The following is an 18514-nucleotide window of genomic DNA, read 5'->3' on the forward strand; positions in this document are numbered from 1 at the left end:
GGTGTTAGAGCAAAAAGTACGCTTTGAATCGAAATCGATTTTGCTTTATGCAAATTCAGCACCCTGTTCTCGCTTTTCTTCTGTGCTCTGGATCGCTGAGACTCTGGGTGATGGATGGGTGGGGGGAGCTCGGAGCTTGGCATCTGGGAGCCACAGGCAGAAAGGTCAACCCGCCGCGCTGTCCAGATGGCGAGGCTTACTTTATTGCAGTTGTTATTGTTGGCGGGGATGGCGGGGATGGCGGGGAGGGGTCTGAGTCAAGTTGAGGGCTAACATGGGTGGTGGGTGGATGCCCCGCCAGAAGGCCTGTACTCGCACGCCCTGGGGGTGATGGTTTTCGGGGGACGGTTTTCCAGCAGTCCCTCCTGGGATGCAGTTGAGAGGGGCTGCTTTGGGGGAGGATGCTGATGGCTCCCCTGGGGCCCAGGACCCCCTCCACTGAACCCGTGGCCTCCTCCGCTTGGCATTCGTGGCTTGTGACCAGCATCGAGTGCTTCGCAGCTCGCCAGCCCATGTTTGGGGGCGTCTCTCGGTATTAATCAAAGATCTTAATCCTCTGCTCTACTAGTTTCTTTTGAACTGTGGCAGTATCAGCCCTGTAAGAGAATCGTTCAGAAGGGAAAACTGCAAACAGTTTAAACTTCTCTCTGTAAAGTTTTTTCCGGGTGAGCGATGTTTTTGACTTAAAAATGTTCCCTTGTAATTATGCCTCTGTGTGTATTCGTGCTTTTCTTCTGCTTGACTTCCTTTCTGTTTATTCAGCAGTTAGGAACCGTGCCACATGGGGCTCAGCTGAAGGAAGACGCCCTTGCGGTGTCCTTAGAAAGCAAGAACGAGGAGCCCAAGTAAGAAACCGCACGTGTGGTGTTCCCCATGTGGCATTAGCTGGGGAGGAATCTACTTTTTGAGATGCCTTCCACACTCCCTTCCTTATTAAAGAGAATATTGTTTGAAAGACAAGAAAGAAAGAAAGAGAACACCCTGATGTCAGATTTAGGAATCCATCCAACTTAAAGAAAAGAACATCAGATGCTGCTCAGCATACCACAAATGCAAGAGACAAAGAATGCAGCATTTCCGAGCAGAATGTACCAGCTTTAGCAAGCTGTAAGGGCAATGCTGTTTACTTGCCTATTCCCCTTTCCCTCCCGCCTAGCCAACATCACCCCTAAAACCAGTTCTGAAGTGATTAAAGGCTAATTTCCAAGCATTTAGTAACATCCCTGGACTGATGAGGTTCTCTGCTATATCCCAAAGCAAAAGCCAGAAAGCATTACGATGTGTGGTTTTCACTAAAGGTAATGTTGGCTCACTTGCAGAAATGTATTCTTCTGAAAATGAGAGTATGCTATTTAAGAGGGAAGCTGAAAACCAAATATAACAAGACCACTCTCAGAACAAGTGGGTAACAAATAGAGAGGGGACATAATGAGGAAGAAGCCACCATAGTCCAGAGCCTTGGGAGATTCCCAAGAATAATGAGAAATGAAATTTCTAAATCAATGTTTAACCTGAGAAAGCAGGAACATCTCATAGTTGTTTTGGATTTGTCAGTTTAAGATGTTGCATAGTGAGTGTAAGCAGAGACATTGACTTCACCTATATGAGAATTACTAGAATTAAAGATGTTTTTCAATGAGAACACACTTCAGACTGGGAGAACTGAAGGTGGGTAGCTCCCTGGAGAATTTTTTTTTTTTAAGATTAATTTTTTTGACAGAGAGAGAGATAGTGAGAGAGGGAACACAAGCAGGGGAGTGGGAGAGGGAGAAGCAGGCTCCCCGCTGAGCAGGTAGCCTGATGTGGGACTCGATCCCAGGACCCTGGGATCATGACCTGAGCCGAAGGCAGATGCTTAACGACTGAGCCACCCAGGTGTCCTCCCTGGAGAATTCTACTTGGATTGCTGAATTCAAGCTATAAGAAGGCCAGAGGCCATGCCTCGAGCGTGTCCATTCCTGATGCTGGTGAGTTTCATGGACCTTCAGATGGTGGTTGTAAGTGGATGCATGGCGCTGACCTTGGTGTGCAGACGGTGCAGTTCACTTGACCTCTTCACAGCGTACATTTCACACTGAGCTCCTGAGGAGACCAAGAGGACAACACAATGCTCCTCAACACAGACTGACCTCATGCACTTGTCTTAATTCCACAGTGTTACAGTTTGAGAAGAAAGCCGACCAAATATATTTGCCACCAGATATATAGTGGTGATAGAGAGGACTTAGTATATACACTACTAATAGGAAGTTGTAAGTCAAATATGAGTTAGCAAGAGTGTGGATAATGGAAATTCCCCAGTAGGATGACGTCTGGGAGTCTTTAGCTTTAGCTATGACAAGGTTTTACCTTATACCAGATAATTACTAAGGAAGCATCTAGTTGGTCATTTGTTTTGTGTTTCTTCTTTTCCACTTACCTGCCTTTCTCATGGTGTTCGTTCATCAGAGTGGCGGAAAGGTATTGGAATATATATCAGATGATTCCCCTTCTTTTTTTTTTTTTTCAGATGATTCCCCTTCTAAAGCTTCTTTTAAAACAAATTTATTATTTTAATTTATATACTATAAAATACACTCATATAAATTGTATGGTTTTTATGTAACAAATGCATCCATTTTTTTAAAATCTAAATTTTGTTAGTTAAAATATAGTGCAAAATTGGTTTCTGGAGTAGAAGTCAGGGATTCATCACTTACATGCAACACCCAGTGCTCATGACAACAAGTGCCCTCCTTAATCCCTGTCCCCCATCTAGTCCATCCCCCAACCGCTTCCCTCTATCGACCCTCAGTGTATTCTCTATCGTTAAGAGTCACTTACAGCTTGTTTCCCTCTTTCCTTTTTTTCTTTTCTCCCTTTCTATATGTTCATCTCCTTTCTTTCTTCCTTTCCTTTTTAAAAAAAGATTTATCCATTCATTTCAGAGAGAGAGTACACAAGTAGGGGGAGGGGCAGAGGGAGAGGAGAGGCAGACCCCCCACTGAGAGTGGAACCTCATGTAGGCTTGACTGGAGAATCCAGAGATCATGACCTGAGCCCAAACCAAGAGTCAGATGCTTAACTGACTGAGGCACCCAGGAACCCCATGTTTACTTTCTTAAATTCCACATACAATTGAGATCAGATGGTATTTGTCTTTCCCTGACTGTCTTATTTCACTTAGCCTAATACCCTCTAGCTCTACCCATGTCATTGCAAATTGCAAGATGTCATTCTTTTTGATGGCTGAGTAATATTCCAGTACACACACACACACACACACACACACACACACACACACCACGTCTTCTTTATACATTCGTCAGTCTATGGACCTCTGGGCTCTTTCCACAGTTCAGCTATTGTTGACAATGCTGCTATAAACATCGGGGTGCATGTACCCCTCTGAATCTGTATTTTTATGTCCTTTGGGTAAATACCCAGTAGTGCAATTGCTGGATCATAGGGTAGCTCTATTGAACCTCCAGGCTGTGCTCGAGAGTGGCAAAATGCATCCACTTTTAAAAATTAATTAATTAATTAATTAATTAATTAATTTTTAGGGACAGCAAGAGCACATGAGAGCAGGGCGGGGCAGGGGGGGTAGGAGGAGAGGGAGGAAAATCCCAAGTAGGTTTCACACTCAGCGCAGAGCCCAACACAGGGTTTGATCTCATGACCCTGAGATCATGATCTGAGCTGAAATCAAGAGTGGGATGCTTAACTGACTGAGCCACCCAGGCCCTCAAAAGCACCCATTTTTAAATGCTCTGACAAACGTATATACCCATGGAGGCTTGCTGTTGTCAGGATGTGGAATGTATGTATCACCCCAAGAAAGTTCCCTTGTGCCCCTTCTCAGGGAATCCTGGCCCACTGCTTCTGCTGGCCCTATAGCTTCACTCTTTCTATAATGTTATATAAATGAAATCTTGCAGATGTACTCCTGTGTCTGGCTTCTTTCACTCAGCATAGGGCATTGAGATTCACTGATATCATCGCACAGTACTTGTTGCTTTTTAATGCTGAGTATTTCCAACGGAGAGGCCATAATCTGCTCATCCCTTCACTTGTTCGTGGATATGTGGGTTGTCTCCACCATTTGGCTGCTGTGAATACAGCCGCTATCAACATTCATGGATTTACATTTTCATTTCTCTTGGGCCTGTTACCCAAATTATTTTCATGGCTCTTTTTACCTATCAAATCAAGTACAGTCTTGACCTTGTTTCACGGACTGGTTCAAATAACCTTTCGCTCCTGTGCTCCCCTCTCAGCCAAGTGAGGTTACCTGCAGATCTCCTTGGAACCCCTGTGGTTTCTGGCTCTGCCTGGGCTCACTCTGTTTTCTGCACTGTGGAACATCTTCCCCTGCTCTCGATTCTCCCCTATCATTTGAGACCCCTCTCAGATGCCTCCCTTTCATAAATTGTCCAGGACTCCACCATTAGAAGTCATCTCTCACTCCATGGAGTTTGGACCCTCTGTGTTTATCCCTTGCCTTTATGTTCTGTAAGTCCCATGAAGTCCTATAAAGTCATCACAGTGAAAAATGCCCAGATGCATAGAGAAGGATTAATTTAGGATGGATTGTTCACACTGAGAGGGAAATTAATGCTTAATCTCAAACATTAGAAAAAATGGTTCTAGAAAAACAACCAAATTACCAAGTTCTAAGCCATTGCTCCTTGGGCAAAGACACGGTGAGGTTCCCACAGCCTCTGGTCATGTTTCCATCAATGGATCCATACATCACCTTGCTTTATATGTGTTTCTGTTTAATGCATATTATTGGTTCACCAACACTGAACTCACTGGCCACAGCACTAGGATTTTACCTGAGCAAAGTGCATTTTCTCTGGAAGACACACTTGCTCGGGGATCGTTTTCAACAGCTAAATCACGAACAAAAAGCTCTCCAGTGTGAAAAACGTGGCTCTGACCAGACCATTGTTTTTTTTTTTTTAATGGCTTTTTTTAAAAATAGATTTTTATTTATTTATTTGATAGACAGAGAGAGATCACAAGTAGGCAGAGAGGCAGGCAGAGAGAGAGGGGGAAACAGGCTCCCTGCTGAGCAGAGAGCCTGATGTGGGGCTCTATCCCAGGACCCTGAGATCATGACCTGAGCCGAAGGCAGAGGCTTAAACCACTGAACCACCCAGGTGCCCCAATATGGACCATTGTTTACAGCAGGAAAAGCTGAAGCAAGAAGGCAGAGCGTTGGCACTTGGTCTGACCTTGGCCAGGAGTGTGAGTGGCGGGGGACCCGGATGTTGCACTGCTTGGCACACGTCCAGTCAGGGCTGTAGTGAGCAGGCAAATTCCCAAGTGCCAGACTCTAAGAATAGTGAGGATTGACCGTGCATGCATACCTGTGTCCCCTTTGTAAGCCCCAAGGTGGCCAGTTTCCCTCCCGGGTTAGGTAACAGGTGGCCAGCCGACGGCCGGAATGCACTACCTAGAAGCATTTGAGGGAAATAACAGAAAGATACAGTTACACTGGGTCACCGAACTTAAAAGGCGAACTTGAAACTTACTGTATGTCATGTACCACGTCCACGTTGGGGGCAGGGTGCACGATGATGAACACGGAACGAGACGTTGGCCTCACACATCAGGAAGAGATTAGGAAGACTGGCAAATGAGGGAGAAATGTAAAGTGTTTCTTGAAATAGGAAGATGATTCTGGAGCCTGAGAGCTGATCGCTCACCGTAGCCACCTTGGAATAAGTAGGAATAAACATCAGTTTGGTTAAAAAGCAAGACTGGAGTGAGAGTGCCTGATGTGGAATTCTGGTCCCGAATTCTTACCCGCTATGTGACCCTGGGCAAGCCACTTACTCTCTCTGTGCTTCAGGTCCTCGTTTGTGAAACAGGGACACCAGAACATCTACCATCTGGGCTCTTCGGAGAGTCACTCTTGGGAGTGTGTCCCCTGTAGTAAGTGCGTGTTGGTAGTATCTAAAAAGATGCATGGCATCTGATTTATTTGCTGAAGAAGTAGATCCTGTCAGATCAACTTGATTATGTTTGTGAGAGAAGCAGAGAAGTGGAACGTGAAGTAGTTACTGCTATGTGGCTAGGAAAGCGCGGTTTGGCCACTCAAGGATGTGCCGAGAAGAGATGTTCTGACCCCACAAGACTGAACCGTGGTTGGTCCCGAGGCTGAGAATCAGCATGGCCATCCTGCTCAGCCCCTGCTGAGTGGCATACGAACCTACTGGAAAAAAATTGTCCAGAAATGAAGAGAAGAGTTGGTTTAGGATGGATTGTTACTGCTGAAAGAGAAATTAAAGTTAATAAAAGTTTAAGTTCATTTAGGTTTTTATAGAACTATTAGAAAAAATGGTTCTATTAAAACAACATAAAGTCAACAGTCAGGGTACAAACACTGATTGATTGGAAACGGACAAGAGCAGAGAGCAGGGGGAATGACTGGAGAGGACCCTCCCAAGGTCAGTGAGGTTCCATGGAATCAGTCTGAAACGCGCAGGCAGGGTGCTGTGCTGAGTACCACAGTGGGAAACTTCCCACATGCCCCCAACACATCCAGGAAAGGGCACGACATAGAAGTGCCGGGAGACAAGCATGAAGCCCATTCTGTACGTGAATCAGGATGCCAAGGGTCCCACCTCCACCCTAATTCTTAAAACATGGTTAGAGGAAGGTCGCCCCTACCTGGAGTGTCTGAGGAACGGCGGGAAGTAGTTATTCTGTCTAGAGAAGACAAAGCCGAAATGCCACTAAATTGCACTTTCTGACAATGACGGGAAGAGTTTCTTTCTCAGTATCATGCCTGTAGAAAACTGAGAAGCTGGAATCAGTGAGAGTCATTACAGTAACAAAATCCGTTTCCTTGTGGATGGATGAGTCTGTCAAAATGCTATGAAAACGAGAGCCTTGTACAATTCCAAGGGGGTCTCAAGATCTCTGCACTGCGGCAAATGTACATTCCACAGCACAGATGCTCAGAGGGAAAAAAAATGACAGTTGGTCTAAAGTTTTCAGTGATTCCTGCTTATTCTTTATTTCACTTGCCTTAGAATGTGGGGGCCATTTGTTTCATGTAATGTGAACCCATTACATTTAACTGTAGGTTATTGATGGTTATGAATGGTAGGAGAGAGGTTGTGGTGGAGAGAGAAATCAAAGTGGCAAAGTTCAGAAACTTTGCTATATGTTCCTGCCATTTGATATTCAATATACTTTGAGATGCTTCACAATCTTAGCAGAAAACACCTATTATCATTCACTGCAATGAGGTTGCACGTCTTGCTTCTAGTAGCCTTCTAAGATGTGTAGACTGTTCTATGATAAGGAGCTGGTTCTTCAGCGTACGGGCTTGTGAAATAATTCTATTAAAAGCTGAAAAGGCAGTCATCAGTAAGCTCCAAGCCAATTTGTGTAAAATGTGCGCTAGTCTCATGGTGTGCATGATACAGGCGGTCTTGGTGCCACACACCCAGTTCACAAACACACTCTCTGCTAGTATTCCTTTAGTCAAAAGGCTTCCTTCTCCCCTTTCCCAAGAAAGGGGAGAAGGTTATTACATCGTGTTCATTCAATCGTCTTTATTCCTTTTCTTCTTGACCAGTTTTCTAAGGAAAAAATACTGTCCCATGTCCCTCTGCTTCAGCTGTGATATTAAAAAAAAAACTTCAGAGGTGCCTGGGTGGCTCAGTCAGTTAAGCATCTGCCTTCAGCTCAGGTCATGATCCCAGGGTCCTGGGATCAAGCCCCGCAAAGGGTTTCCTGCTCAGCGGGGAGTCTGCTTCTCCCTCAGCCCCTCTCTCCCACTCACGCTCTATCTCTCTCAAATAAATAAGGTCTTTTTTTTTTTTTTTTGATCTTCATGTCTGAAAACATGAAGCCACTCACAGATCTGGATCCAAGAAAAGAAAAAATTTAAGCTTTGAAGTAAAATTGGATATACTGGAACCAGGAGCCTCCATTTCAAATGTCAATTCTGTATTTCCCAGAGTATCTACAACGGTCTCTACTTCTCCACACTCTTGCAGAGCCACACAGAAGAAAATTGAAACATCCTATTCATTAGTTACATGTACATATCCCAGTAGTATTGTGCTATATCCCGGTATTTCAAATGCAAAGCATTCCTGTTAGATACTGGGCTGGGCTGGGAATCTTCGAATTATGTTGTTCCAATGGGGAAATACTTAAAAAGTTCAAGAGGGCCATGGCCATCCATTAACTTGGGAGTTCAATGTTAGAAATGGCCCTCAAGAATCATCATCACCATCAACAATGACTGACTTTTTACTCTGCATAGGGTCATCTACTGTGGAGACACAGAGGGGTGAGTCTTAACACCTTCCCCGTCAGTGTATGAATGGACAGGTCAGAGCAGCAGTAAATGCCACGTGGGCACAAAGTCTAGCAAGTGCTGCAGGAAGGCACAGTTTGGGAATGCCTCCTAACCTGGACCCATGTCCTGGTCCTTGAACGTTTAAACTTAAGCAGAGGAAATGGGATGGACAAAGGTACACAGTGGTGGGGATGTGCAAGTTTAAGGGAAGACACTAGGCCAATTTAGTTGGAAGAGTGTTCTGTTGGAAAGCAACAAACCATCCTGAAGACCTAGGTGACACAGGCTGCAGAATCTTACAAGTAAGGCCTGGTCAGCAAAAGGGAGATGATGGATCTCTCAACAGGAGAGCGTGGGCATGGGGTTCTCTCTAATCCCAGCTGCCCCATGCCAAGACAGGGAAGAAACCGAGGTGGGAAAACTAATTAGAGCAGTGTGAGAAAGGCGCTAAGCACCAAGAAATGATGGGTGGACTCACAGGTGGGTGTGAAAGTCTGTTTTTCCCATTAGAAGTCTCTGGAAAGCATTTCCATGGTGAAAATACTACAGTATTTGTTCGCTATGAGGATCAATAAACTTTTGTTGCATGTAGTTGGGGGTCAGAGGAAGGATGTATTCCTGCCCTAAGCGGGGAAAAGGGAAGTTAAATGAAAGGGATTGGTAGAGAGGCTCGAATGAAGTTCACCTTGAGCCAATTTTAGGCTTAAAACAAATATGCAAATGTGCAAACACTGGAGTAAGTCCTTTGAAGAAATTATTTTCCTGGAGAAATAATTTGTTGTACTCCATCATAAAACATACATTCTTTAGATAGCTGGACATACAACAGAAAGATAAACACGTCTGATCTTCAGGCCAGCCCCTGGATAACTTTATAATCTTCGCCAAGCAACGTACCTTTTGACGTTAAAAGGCAAGAATTTAATCGTAATGACGGAAATACCAAATTTTGGTCCATTGAGATGTCCCTAGACCAAGTTAGAGAAATAACAGCAAATTTACCATTTCATTCACTGATACTGTTGAGAAAAATGCATCAAATCCCATTCATTCAAAAGCATGGCTCGGTTTGAGGACAATGAACTTGCCAGTGAGAAGGGGTTGGCTCAGCTAGTTTCACATTCAGCGCCCCAGTGAGGCGGGTTGAACATAATTCCTATAGTTATCTTCATTTAACAGGGCTGAGAAATAAAAGCAAAGAACTATCTTAGGGTTACAGGGCCTATGTAGGGAGATGCCCAAATTGTCCTGATTCTTAAGAGTTGAGTGGTCTCTCTAGGGAACCAGGTGCCACGGTGTTAAAAAGGCAAACACACTGAATATAGAACTGATGAATCACTGTATTATACATCTGAAACTCATGGAACACCGTATGTTAATGCCACCGGAATTTAAAAAATTAATAAAAGAATGCGAGTGCTTTCATAAACTTTCTAAATAACTAGGCAAGTTGGTGAACTATTACAATGTAACATGGCAGTTCTATTTTTGAACGTGTAATATAGGAAAAAATTTATAGTTGCAAAGACAACGCATTTCCAAGCATTTTTGCATGATTACACTCCCTTAAAAACCAAAACCACCAAAACATACTGGGGTGGGGGTGGGTGTAGGAATCCCACTTTAACAAACATAAAGCTACAAAATTCTGTTTTCTTTAAAAGTCTTTTCTTTCAAGTTGCCTTATTTTCAGATGGAAGTAATAAAAAATTAAACTGCAGCCCTAAACCATTTCATCTTCAAATAATATGGCTATAATAATTGTGGTTTCTAAAAACTGGAGCCAAAAATATGTTCATTTGTCACAGAGAAATATAAGTATTTTGTAACATTATGAGGGAAACTATGCTAACACCCAGCATGAAGATATTAAATCTGGAATGGCCCCTGGTGCCAGTACAGATCGAACACTATTTTCTAAGGCAATACAGCCAACTTCAATTCCTCATTACTGGACATTATTATACCTTACACCATTCGCTTCTTAAACCCATCACGGCTCACTGGACTGCCCATCACCATTCAGCTGGGATAGAGGTAACTGATGAAATGTTAGTGAGTCTTTTTATAATGCTTTGACTGAAATATGCTTGAAGTTAACAGCCTATAGTGTCCATGGATTTGATTTTCTGCACAACTTCAATTCTCCAATATAAGGTCAATTAATATTAGGCTGCAGATTGACCTAGATCAGTCATTTAAAAAAGTAACTGGAAATTATGGGGTGCCTGGATGGCTCAGTGGGTTAAAGCCTCTGCCTTTAGCTCAGGTCATGGTCCCAGGGTCCTGGGATCCGGCCTCGAGTCGGGCTCTCAGCTCGGCAGGGAGCCTGCTTCCTTCTCTCTCTCTGCCTACATGTGATCTGTCAAATAAATAAAATCTTGAAAGAAAAAAAGTAACTGGAAATTTTAACAGAAAAATTAAATTTCGTTATTTCCCACCAAAATCCGCAATTCAAAGTGCATCTTTGCATGACGTGTCATCTGTGATAGCACACACTGGCCCCTGTTCTGTTAATATAAAAGTTTCCTGAGACGTCCAGGTTACATGAACTAATTTCCCATCCCTTTAAATACAGCGAATGTCCGCACCCAAGGATTTTTAGTGATAAGAAACAGAATTCCATCCTTCGATCTGAGGTTCTTGGACCCTGAAATTCTAGTTTAGTGCAATAATTCCGGAAGGTGGTTTCCAGACCACCAGCCTCAAATTCCTTGGCAAATAATATTTCTGTTCCACCAAATTTAGAAGACCAATGGAGGCAAAGGAGGGCTTTCTTCAGTTACGACAGAGAGAGATCAGTGAATGCTACTTGGCCTTTTTCAAGCTCAGAAAAGCCAAGTGATTTTTTTAAATTTTATTTTTTAAATTATTTTTTAAAAGATTTTATTTATTTTTTGATAGACAGAGATCACAAGTAAGCAGAGAAGCAGGCAGAGAGAGAGAGAGAGGAGGAAGCAGGCTCCCTGCTGAGCAGAGAGCCTGATGTGGGGCTCGATCCCAGGACCCTGAGATCATGACCTGAGCCGAAAGCAGAGGCTTTAACCCACTGAGCCACCCAAGTGCCCCCCAAGTGATGTTTTTGAAAACTCTTAATATAAAGGTTCTCTCCGAGAGGAGCACCACTGGGATCCACAGCACCTACACATTATGGAATAAATCAGATCTTAACTGAATGACTCCTCAGGCCAAATGGCCCAAGGTGTCCTGGTTTCAATAAGATAAACTTAAAAAACTCAAAAAGAAACTAAAGGAAAAGCAATAACTATGAAAAAGCAATATTCGTTGTGTTTTTGTTTTTGTTTTTTGGCTCAGTTGAAACGTGGTCACTCTCTTTCATTAGTTAAAAAGCTTGGGGGAACTGAGAACAATCCAAGAAATGCAGCTGAATGCTAGGATGTCACGAGAAGACTCTAGAGCATGAGTTTTCTCTGATTTCAATAGCTATCAAGTGTTCTGCTAGGGTATAGCTTGTCTTCTAGCCCACAAACTTTTAAAAACAAGTCACAAAATCCACATTAGAATATAAGTTTTTTTAATTTTTATAAATAACTTATCTGTTACAAAGATAGTTTACCCAGCTAAATCACAAAACCATCAACTCAAGATATCCAAATTACGTTTTATTAATAAAACAAGTAAAAACTGATTTATCAATCTTCACATAGAACTGCAGATGAAGCTGAAAAACAAGGCCTAGTTTTAAAACAAAATGCATCAAATGTAAGGGCTTTGGGTCTATGGTCTAATTAACTAGGATTGTCGTATTTCTTCCCATATACAAGATGCAAAGCCTGGAAGTCAAGGCTCTGTATAGATCACCTGTAATAATCCTGCTTATTGAAAAAATATCCATTTGCAGACATTTACAATGGGTGACAGTCAACATTATCTCCTCCCTTTTGCTACGTTTCAGCACTTCCCTTAGCCCCATTCTAAGCACTGACATATAATTTCAGAATTCTGTTTTTAAAAGGCATACTGTTCTTTCTTTTTCTCGATTTCATTTAGTTATATACATTCCCGATCATCTGAATATTTATTTTCCTTATAAAAATATATCATCAAAATAAAGAGATGCTTGAGGTTGCTTCAGTGTTCAAGTTTGCTTGTTTTTCTTTTTTCCAGCTTTCCTTCAGTTGTCCTAAATATGACTAGCCTCATTTCATAAATACACATGATACTGCCACCAAGTCAGGTTTAGAGACGGACTGCCCCGACAGGAAAGCGCTTCAACTTCTCCCGGCATCAGGGCGGTAGGTACCGCGGCTGTTGCTGGCTTTTGAGAACCGTGCTTTCCCCATAGTGATCTCTTGCGGAGGCTCTGTGGGACACCAGGCAGACGAATCAAGCTTAACCTCGGTGCTCTGTCAGTGGGTTAAAAATGTCTTTTGTTTCAGGCTTCCCCGTGGAAGGTCAGTGTGCTGCGCCCCCCACTGCTGAAGTCGGCAACGGAGCGTGACTGAGAGACCTACGGCCCGCAGCGCTTCCTGCCGGTCAGCGTGCGGCGTCTGCGCGTCTTCACAGAACCTCGGCACTCAGGAGGGCAAAGTACAGAGTGAGCGGAGGAGAGTTATTTGGGGCACAGTTTCATTAATGCTTTTTTATTTTAAGGCACTGCTTCTCTCAGGTAAGGCTTAAAAAGGGACATGATCGTGCTTAATCACTAACAGGAGAAAAGAAAATTAGTTAACAAAAGACTATTACGCTATACATATAGAAATATAAGAAAATAATAAGAAAAGAAATCACTTAAAGCAGACTCGAGAGATCTGTACAGTAGGAAAAGCTTTGGGACATTTCACTGCATGTTTGTACAGACAATGCATGCTGCTTTACTTTTCATCTTTAGACCCCAGATGCTGGCTTCACAGAGTGGAGACGTTTTCAGGGAAGACAAGGACGAGGCCAAGAGTACCACAGATTAACGAAGTTCTTCCCCTATCCGTTGGCACCGTGCGGCAGCAAACAGTTTTTAAATAAACCTTGTTCCTTTTCTTCATGTTTGTAGTGTTTCACCGAAAGCTTTAAAAAAAAAAGCCATCGTTCTATTCCTTCCTCCTGTCAAAATTCAGTAGTGACATGAGGGGAAAAGGTACTGGGCACACCTGGGCACAAATATACTGAGAATCATCCTCAATGGGCTACTGGTAACACTGTACATGGTTAGGCAGCGGGCAACCGAGTCTCTCAGCAGATCCCCTTTCATGTGATGAATTTCAACTGCCCATGACACTAGACTGAGGTATTATTAGCTCTGTGGGTTGACATTTAACATTAGCACAACACCATCTCGTCACACCTTCAATTTGACAAAAATCCTTCGTAGCAGTGAAACTTTTCCCCTGATGACAGACTAGTTTCTGGAACTTCTGATGTGGTTTTAGAGCTAAAGGGCCTTTTGGCTCAGAAATGCCTTGGCATCTCACACTGTTCACAGCGGATTAAGGCTGGATGGTTTAAAAAAGTACAGGCAGTACAATTCCACTGAGCCCCCTCATCATCTTCTGTGTCTTGAGTCTTTGGTGTTTTGATGGTGGACCTTTGATCTGTACGGAGGCAAAAGAATAGTCTTAGAAGCAAACAACTGCAAAATCGTAAATTACTGGCAACTTGAAGAACCATTTGGACTGCACAGCACTAAGCAGCCTGTTGACCAATGAGCGTCTAGTGGACGCTGACACCCACACCTGATCCGCACCCACACCTGATCCGCACCCGCCCCAGCAAGCTGGTGCCTCTCCGCTGGGGAACACAGACCAGACACGATGGGGTCACCTCACTGCCTCTGCCTCCTTCGGGGGGAAAAGAGCATCATTTTCTCCAGTTGGTAGCAGGAGAAAACAAAAATCAACTCATGGGAACCAACAGCAAAGATTCCCATAATGTCACCTTAGGACTGTGAAAAGGTGTCCCACCACCATACTGACAGTAAGTCTGTGTCTCATTAAAGTTAGATTTTTGTTCCCCACTGATGAAGAACATATTATTTCTGCTTTCTACCAGGAGTGGACATTTTTGTTAAATATTCTCTATTTGCTAAAAATGTAAGCTGTGAACAACACAAATAAAAATAGAAAGATGAGCTAATTTCTGAAATCTTAACTCTATCTCAACAATAGATTTGGAGAAGTTTATCAGTGTAAAAATTCTACCTTTATTTCTCATTTTATTTTAAAATCATATTTATTACAGAACAGTTAGAAAGAACCCTAGATTGAGGTTTGTGAGAATGGAGTTCTGCTCCTGACTCTGCTACTCACTTTCACACTTTTCTCTTCTGTGATCTTAGATAAACCACACACCCTTCAGGTCTAATTATTTCCCAAGAAGTGAAGCTACTGCAGCTTTAAGATGCTGAAGTTCCAGAGTGTTTGAAAGGATTAATGTATCTTAAATTTAAGGAATGATTACATTTCTCCAAGGTTGTATCTAAAATGAAATTACATTTATGAAACTACTTTTTTGGAGGGAGGATCCCATTAGAAATTCAGGATATTATTCCTACAAATTAGTCTGGGGAGGTTTAAAGTAAAAGGAGCATGCACTGTTGGCGCTCTCAAGGTTTACAATGTAAAGACTCAAACTATATTGGTGGCTCAGTGGGTTGGGCCGCTGCCTTCGGCTCAGGTCATGATCTCAGGGTCCTGGGATCGAGTCCCGCATCAGGCTCTCTGCTCAGTGGGGAGCCTGCTTCCTCCTCTCTCTCTGCCTGCCTCTCTGCCTACTTGTAATCTCTCTCTGTCAAATAAATAAATAAAATCTTTAAAAAAAAAAAAAAAGACACTGTATACTAATTTGCAAATTCCACCTACTCTACTTAGTTGGTAACTAAATGATATCTTTTCTGAGAATTTAAAAGAAACTTACTGTAGCTAGCAGGCAAAATAGAGGAAGTCAAGCTTTTATAACAAATGTAAAATAATTAAGAGATATTTGGTATTCTGTCCCATTATTTTTTAAAAAATGTCTATTTTAAAATTATTGGAAAGAGAGAAAGGGTAGACTCCCTGCTGAGCAGGAAGCCCAACGTAGAGCTCAATCCCAGGACCTAATCCCAGGACCTAGAAATCAATGACCTGAAATGAAGGCGGATGCTTAACTGACTGAGCCACCCAGGCACCCTTCTGTCCCCCTTTAGCAGCATCTTATTTACTGATTAGTCTTAAGGAACACTTCATTGCAAAACTTTCAACTTTAGGCACTGTTCACAATTTTTAGGGATCATGACACTTTTTGCCACATTCAAGAGCAACTTGAGAATGCTATTTATAAAATAATTATTTTTTTGAGTAATATAATTGAGTAATAAGAAAATATCTAAGGCATATCTAAGTAAAAATATTGGAAAAATAGAGACTCTGACAATACTAGTTAATATTTCTTAAACCATATTAAAATAGTTAAAATTTTGTTTTGACTTTTTACCATATAATATGATTTTACACTTCATACCTGGGAAACATTTTATGGACCGATTGTTCTAATTTGGGGCTCCATCCTACTTCCTAGAATTTTGGTCTCACTTAAGTGTTAGAAAATATTCCTACCTGGCACATTTAAAAAACTGTCTACCTTTTCTACTTAACTACAAAGGTTTTTAGGAAGGTGGACTATTTCTATTAATACTTTAATCTATTATTAAATATCAGCACCTTCTTCATTATTGAAGTAATATCCAGGGCAATCAATAGGGAACATATACTTTTTTTTTTAATGAGAAATCTCCAATGGTTTTCTTATACCTGCACAATCTCATTTGCTGGTTAAACTTAAAAATCTTTTTATTAGAGGTATCCGGAAACCAGAATTTAAGAGGAATTTAGACTGCAAAGGTTGGCTTGTGATTTCCGCAGAAATTTTAGCTATTTTAAAAAAACAAAACACTGCAGTGTAAAGCAGAAATGCACAATCAGTTCTAATTAAATAAATCTCTATAAATGAAACTAGTAATTCTTTATTTTAGTTGAAGGCAAAATGTTTGATTCTATATTTCTCCAAAACAGCATAGATAGATAGATAGAAGCACACAAAAGCTTCTATCTTTTGTGGAAAAGCTTTTAATATATTTTTTTCTTGTTTTCCTTTTTTGGGTAATAATTACTATATTTCAAATTTGACATGTTATAAACTTCTTAAGTATAGCTGACATACAATGTTACATTAGTTTCAGGGGTACAGCAGAGTGATCCAACAATTCTATACACTATACAATGCTCACCATGATGTAGCTACCATCTGTCACTGTACAGAGTTATTACAATTTTATTGACTATATTCTTTCTCTATGCTGTACTTTTTATCCCTGTGACTTAATCTATTTTACAACTGGAAGTGTGTACCATTTAATCCCTTTCACCTACTTTGCTCATCCCTCTCTACCCCAGTGACCATTAGATTGTTCTCTGTATTTATGAGTCTGAATCTAAAACACATGTTGTTGTTTGTGTTGTTGCTGTTGATTTTCTGGATTCCACATATAATTGAACTTATATGGTATATTATCTCTGTCTTATTTCACTTTGCATAATACTGTCTAGGTTCATTCATGCTGTTGTGAATGTAAAGATTTCATTCTTCTTTATGGCTGAATAATATTCCACCGTGCGCACATGTGCACATACACCCCCCCCATCTTCTTTATTCATTCATCTATCAATGGACACTTAGGTTCCTCCAGTATTTTGGTTATCATAAATAATGCTGCAAAAAACATAGGCATGCATGTATCTTTTCAAGCTACTGTTTTCATTTTCTTTGGGTAAATATCCAGCAATGGAATTACTGCGCTGCATGGGATTTCTAATTTTTGAGGAATTTCCATACTGTTTTCCACGTAGCTACACAAATTTAAGTTCCCAGCAACACTGCACAAGGGTTCCCTTTTCTCCACATCCTCATCACTACTTTGTTATTTCTTGTCTTTTTTTTTATTGTTTTATGATTTTTTTGTCTTTTTGATGTTAGCCGCTCCTGACTGATGTGAGTGTTGTCTCAGTGTACTTTTGATTGGCATTTCCCTTTATGATGGGTCATACGAGCATCTTTTCATGTGTCTGTTGGCCATCTGCATGTCTTTGTTGGAAAAATGTCTATTTAAGTCCTCTGCCCATTTAAAAATTGGATTATTTGGGGGGTTTTTTGGTGTTGAGTTGTAGGAGATCTTTATTTATTTTAAATATTAATCTCTTATCAGATATATCGTTTGTGAATATCTTCTCCCATTCAGTAGTTGCCTGTTTGTTTTGCGGGTGATTTTCTAGCTATGCAAAACCTTTTTAGTTTGACAACTGCTTTTGTTTTCCTTGCTCGAGGAGACATATCTAGAAAAATGTTGCTAAGGCCAATATTCAAGATATTACTGCCTATGTTTTAAGAGTTTATGATTTCAGGTCTTATCTATAGGTCTTTAATCCATTTTGAGCTTATTTTTATATATGATATATGTGGTCCAGTTTCATCTTTTGCACAAAGCAGTCTAATATTCTCAATTGAAGAGACTGTTCCCCCCTCCCCCCAACTTACTTTGTTGTAGATTAACTGATGATTTAAGTGTGGGTTTACTCCTGGGCACTCTATTCTGTTTCATTGGTCTATGTGTCTATTTTTGTGCTAGCACCATATCTTGAAATCTGGGATTGTGATACTTCCAGCTTTGTTCTTTCTCCAGGTTGCTTTGGCTATTTGGGGTCTTTTGGGTTCCATACAAATTTTAGGCTTATTTGTTCTAGCTCTGTGAAAAATATCATTGGTATTTTGGTAGAGACTACACTGACTCTCGGTGTAGATTGCTTTGGTAGAAAAGACATTTAACAGGGTCAGTTCTTCCAATTCATGAACATGGCATATCTTTCCATTTGTTTGTGTTGTCTTCAATTTCTGTCATCAATGTCTTACAGTTTTCAGAGTACAGGTATTTTTTCCTCATTGGTTAAATTTATTTATAGGTATTTTAGTTTTCTTTGATGCAACTATGAATGGGATTGTTCTCTTAATTTCTCTTCTGCTACATTGTTGTTAGTGTATAGAAATGCAACAGATTTCTGCATATTAATTTTTGTGTCCTGCAACTTTACTAAATTCATGTATTAGTTCTAATAGTTTTTTTGGTGGAGTCTTCAGGGTCTTCTATATATAGTATCATGTCATCTGCAAATAGTGACAATTTTACTCCTTCCTTATCAACTTGGATACTTTTTTTTT

General features: G+C 41.2%; 1 protein-coding gene across 1 annotated transcript in view; it reads right to left on the minus strand.

Moving 5' to 3' along the window:
- Window positions 1-11921: 11921 nt before the first annotated feature.
- TAB2 (TGF-beta activated kinase 1 (MAP3K7) binding protein 2) overlaps window positions 11922-18514 on the minus strand; it is a 67029-nt gene continuing 60436 nt past the window's right edge. The window contains exon 7 of the mRNA XM_044247113.1: window positions 11922-13860. Within this exon, the coding sequence (XP_044103048.1) occupies window positions 13718-13860 (143 nt within the window). The 3' untranslated portion in view covers window positions 11922-13717. The remainder of the gene's footprint in view (window positions 13861-18514) is intronic.

Source organism: Neovison vison, chromosome 1 (genome assembly GCF_020171115.1).
Source record: "Neovison vison isolate M4711 chromosome 1, ASM_NN_V1, whole genome shotgun sequence".
Lineage (NCBI taxonomy): Eukaryota > Metazoa > Chordata > Mammalia > Carnivora > Mustelidae > Neogale > Neogale vison.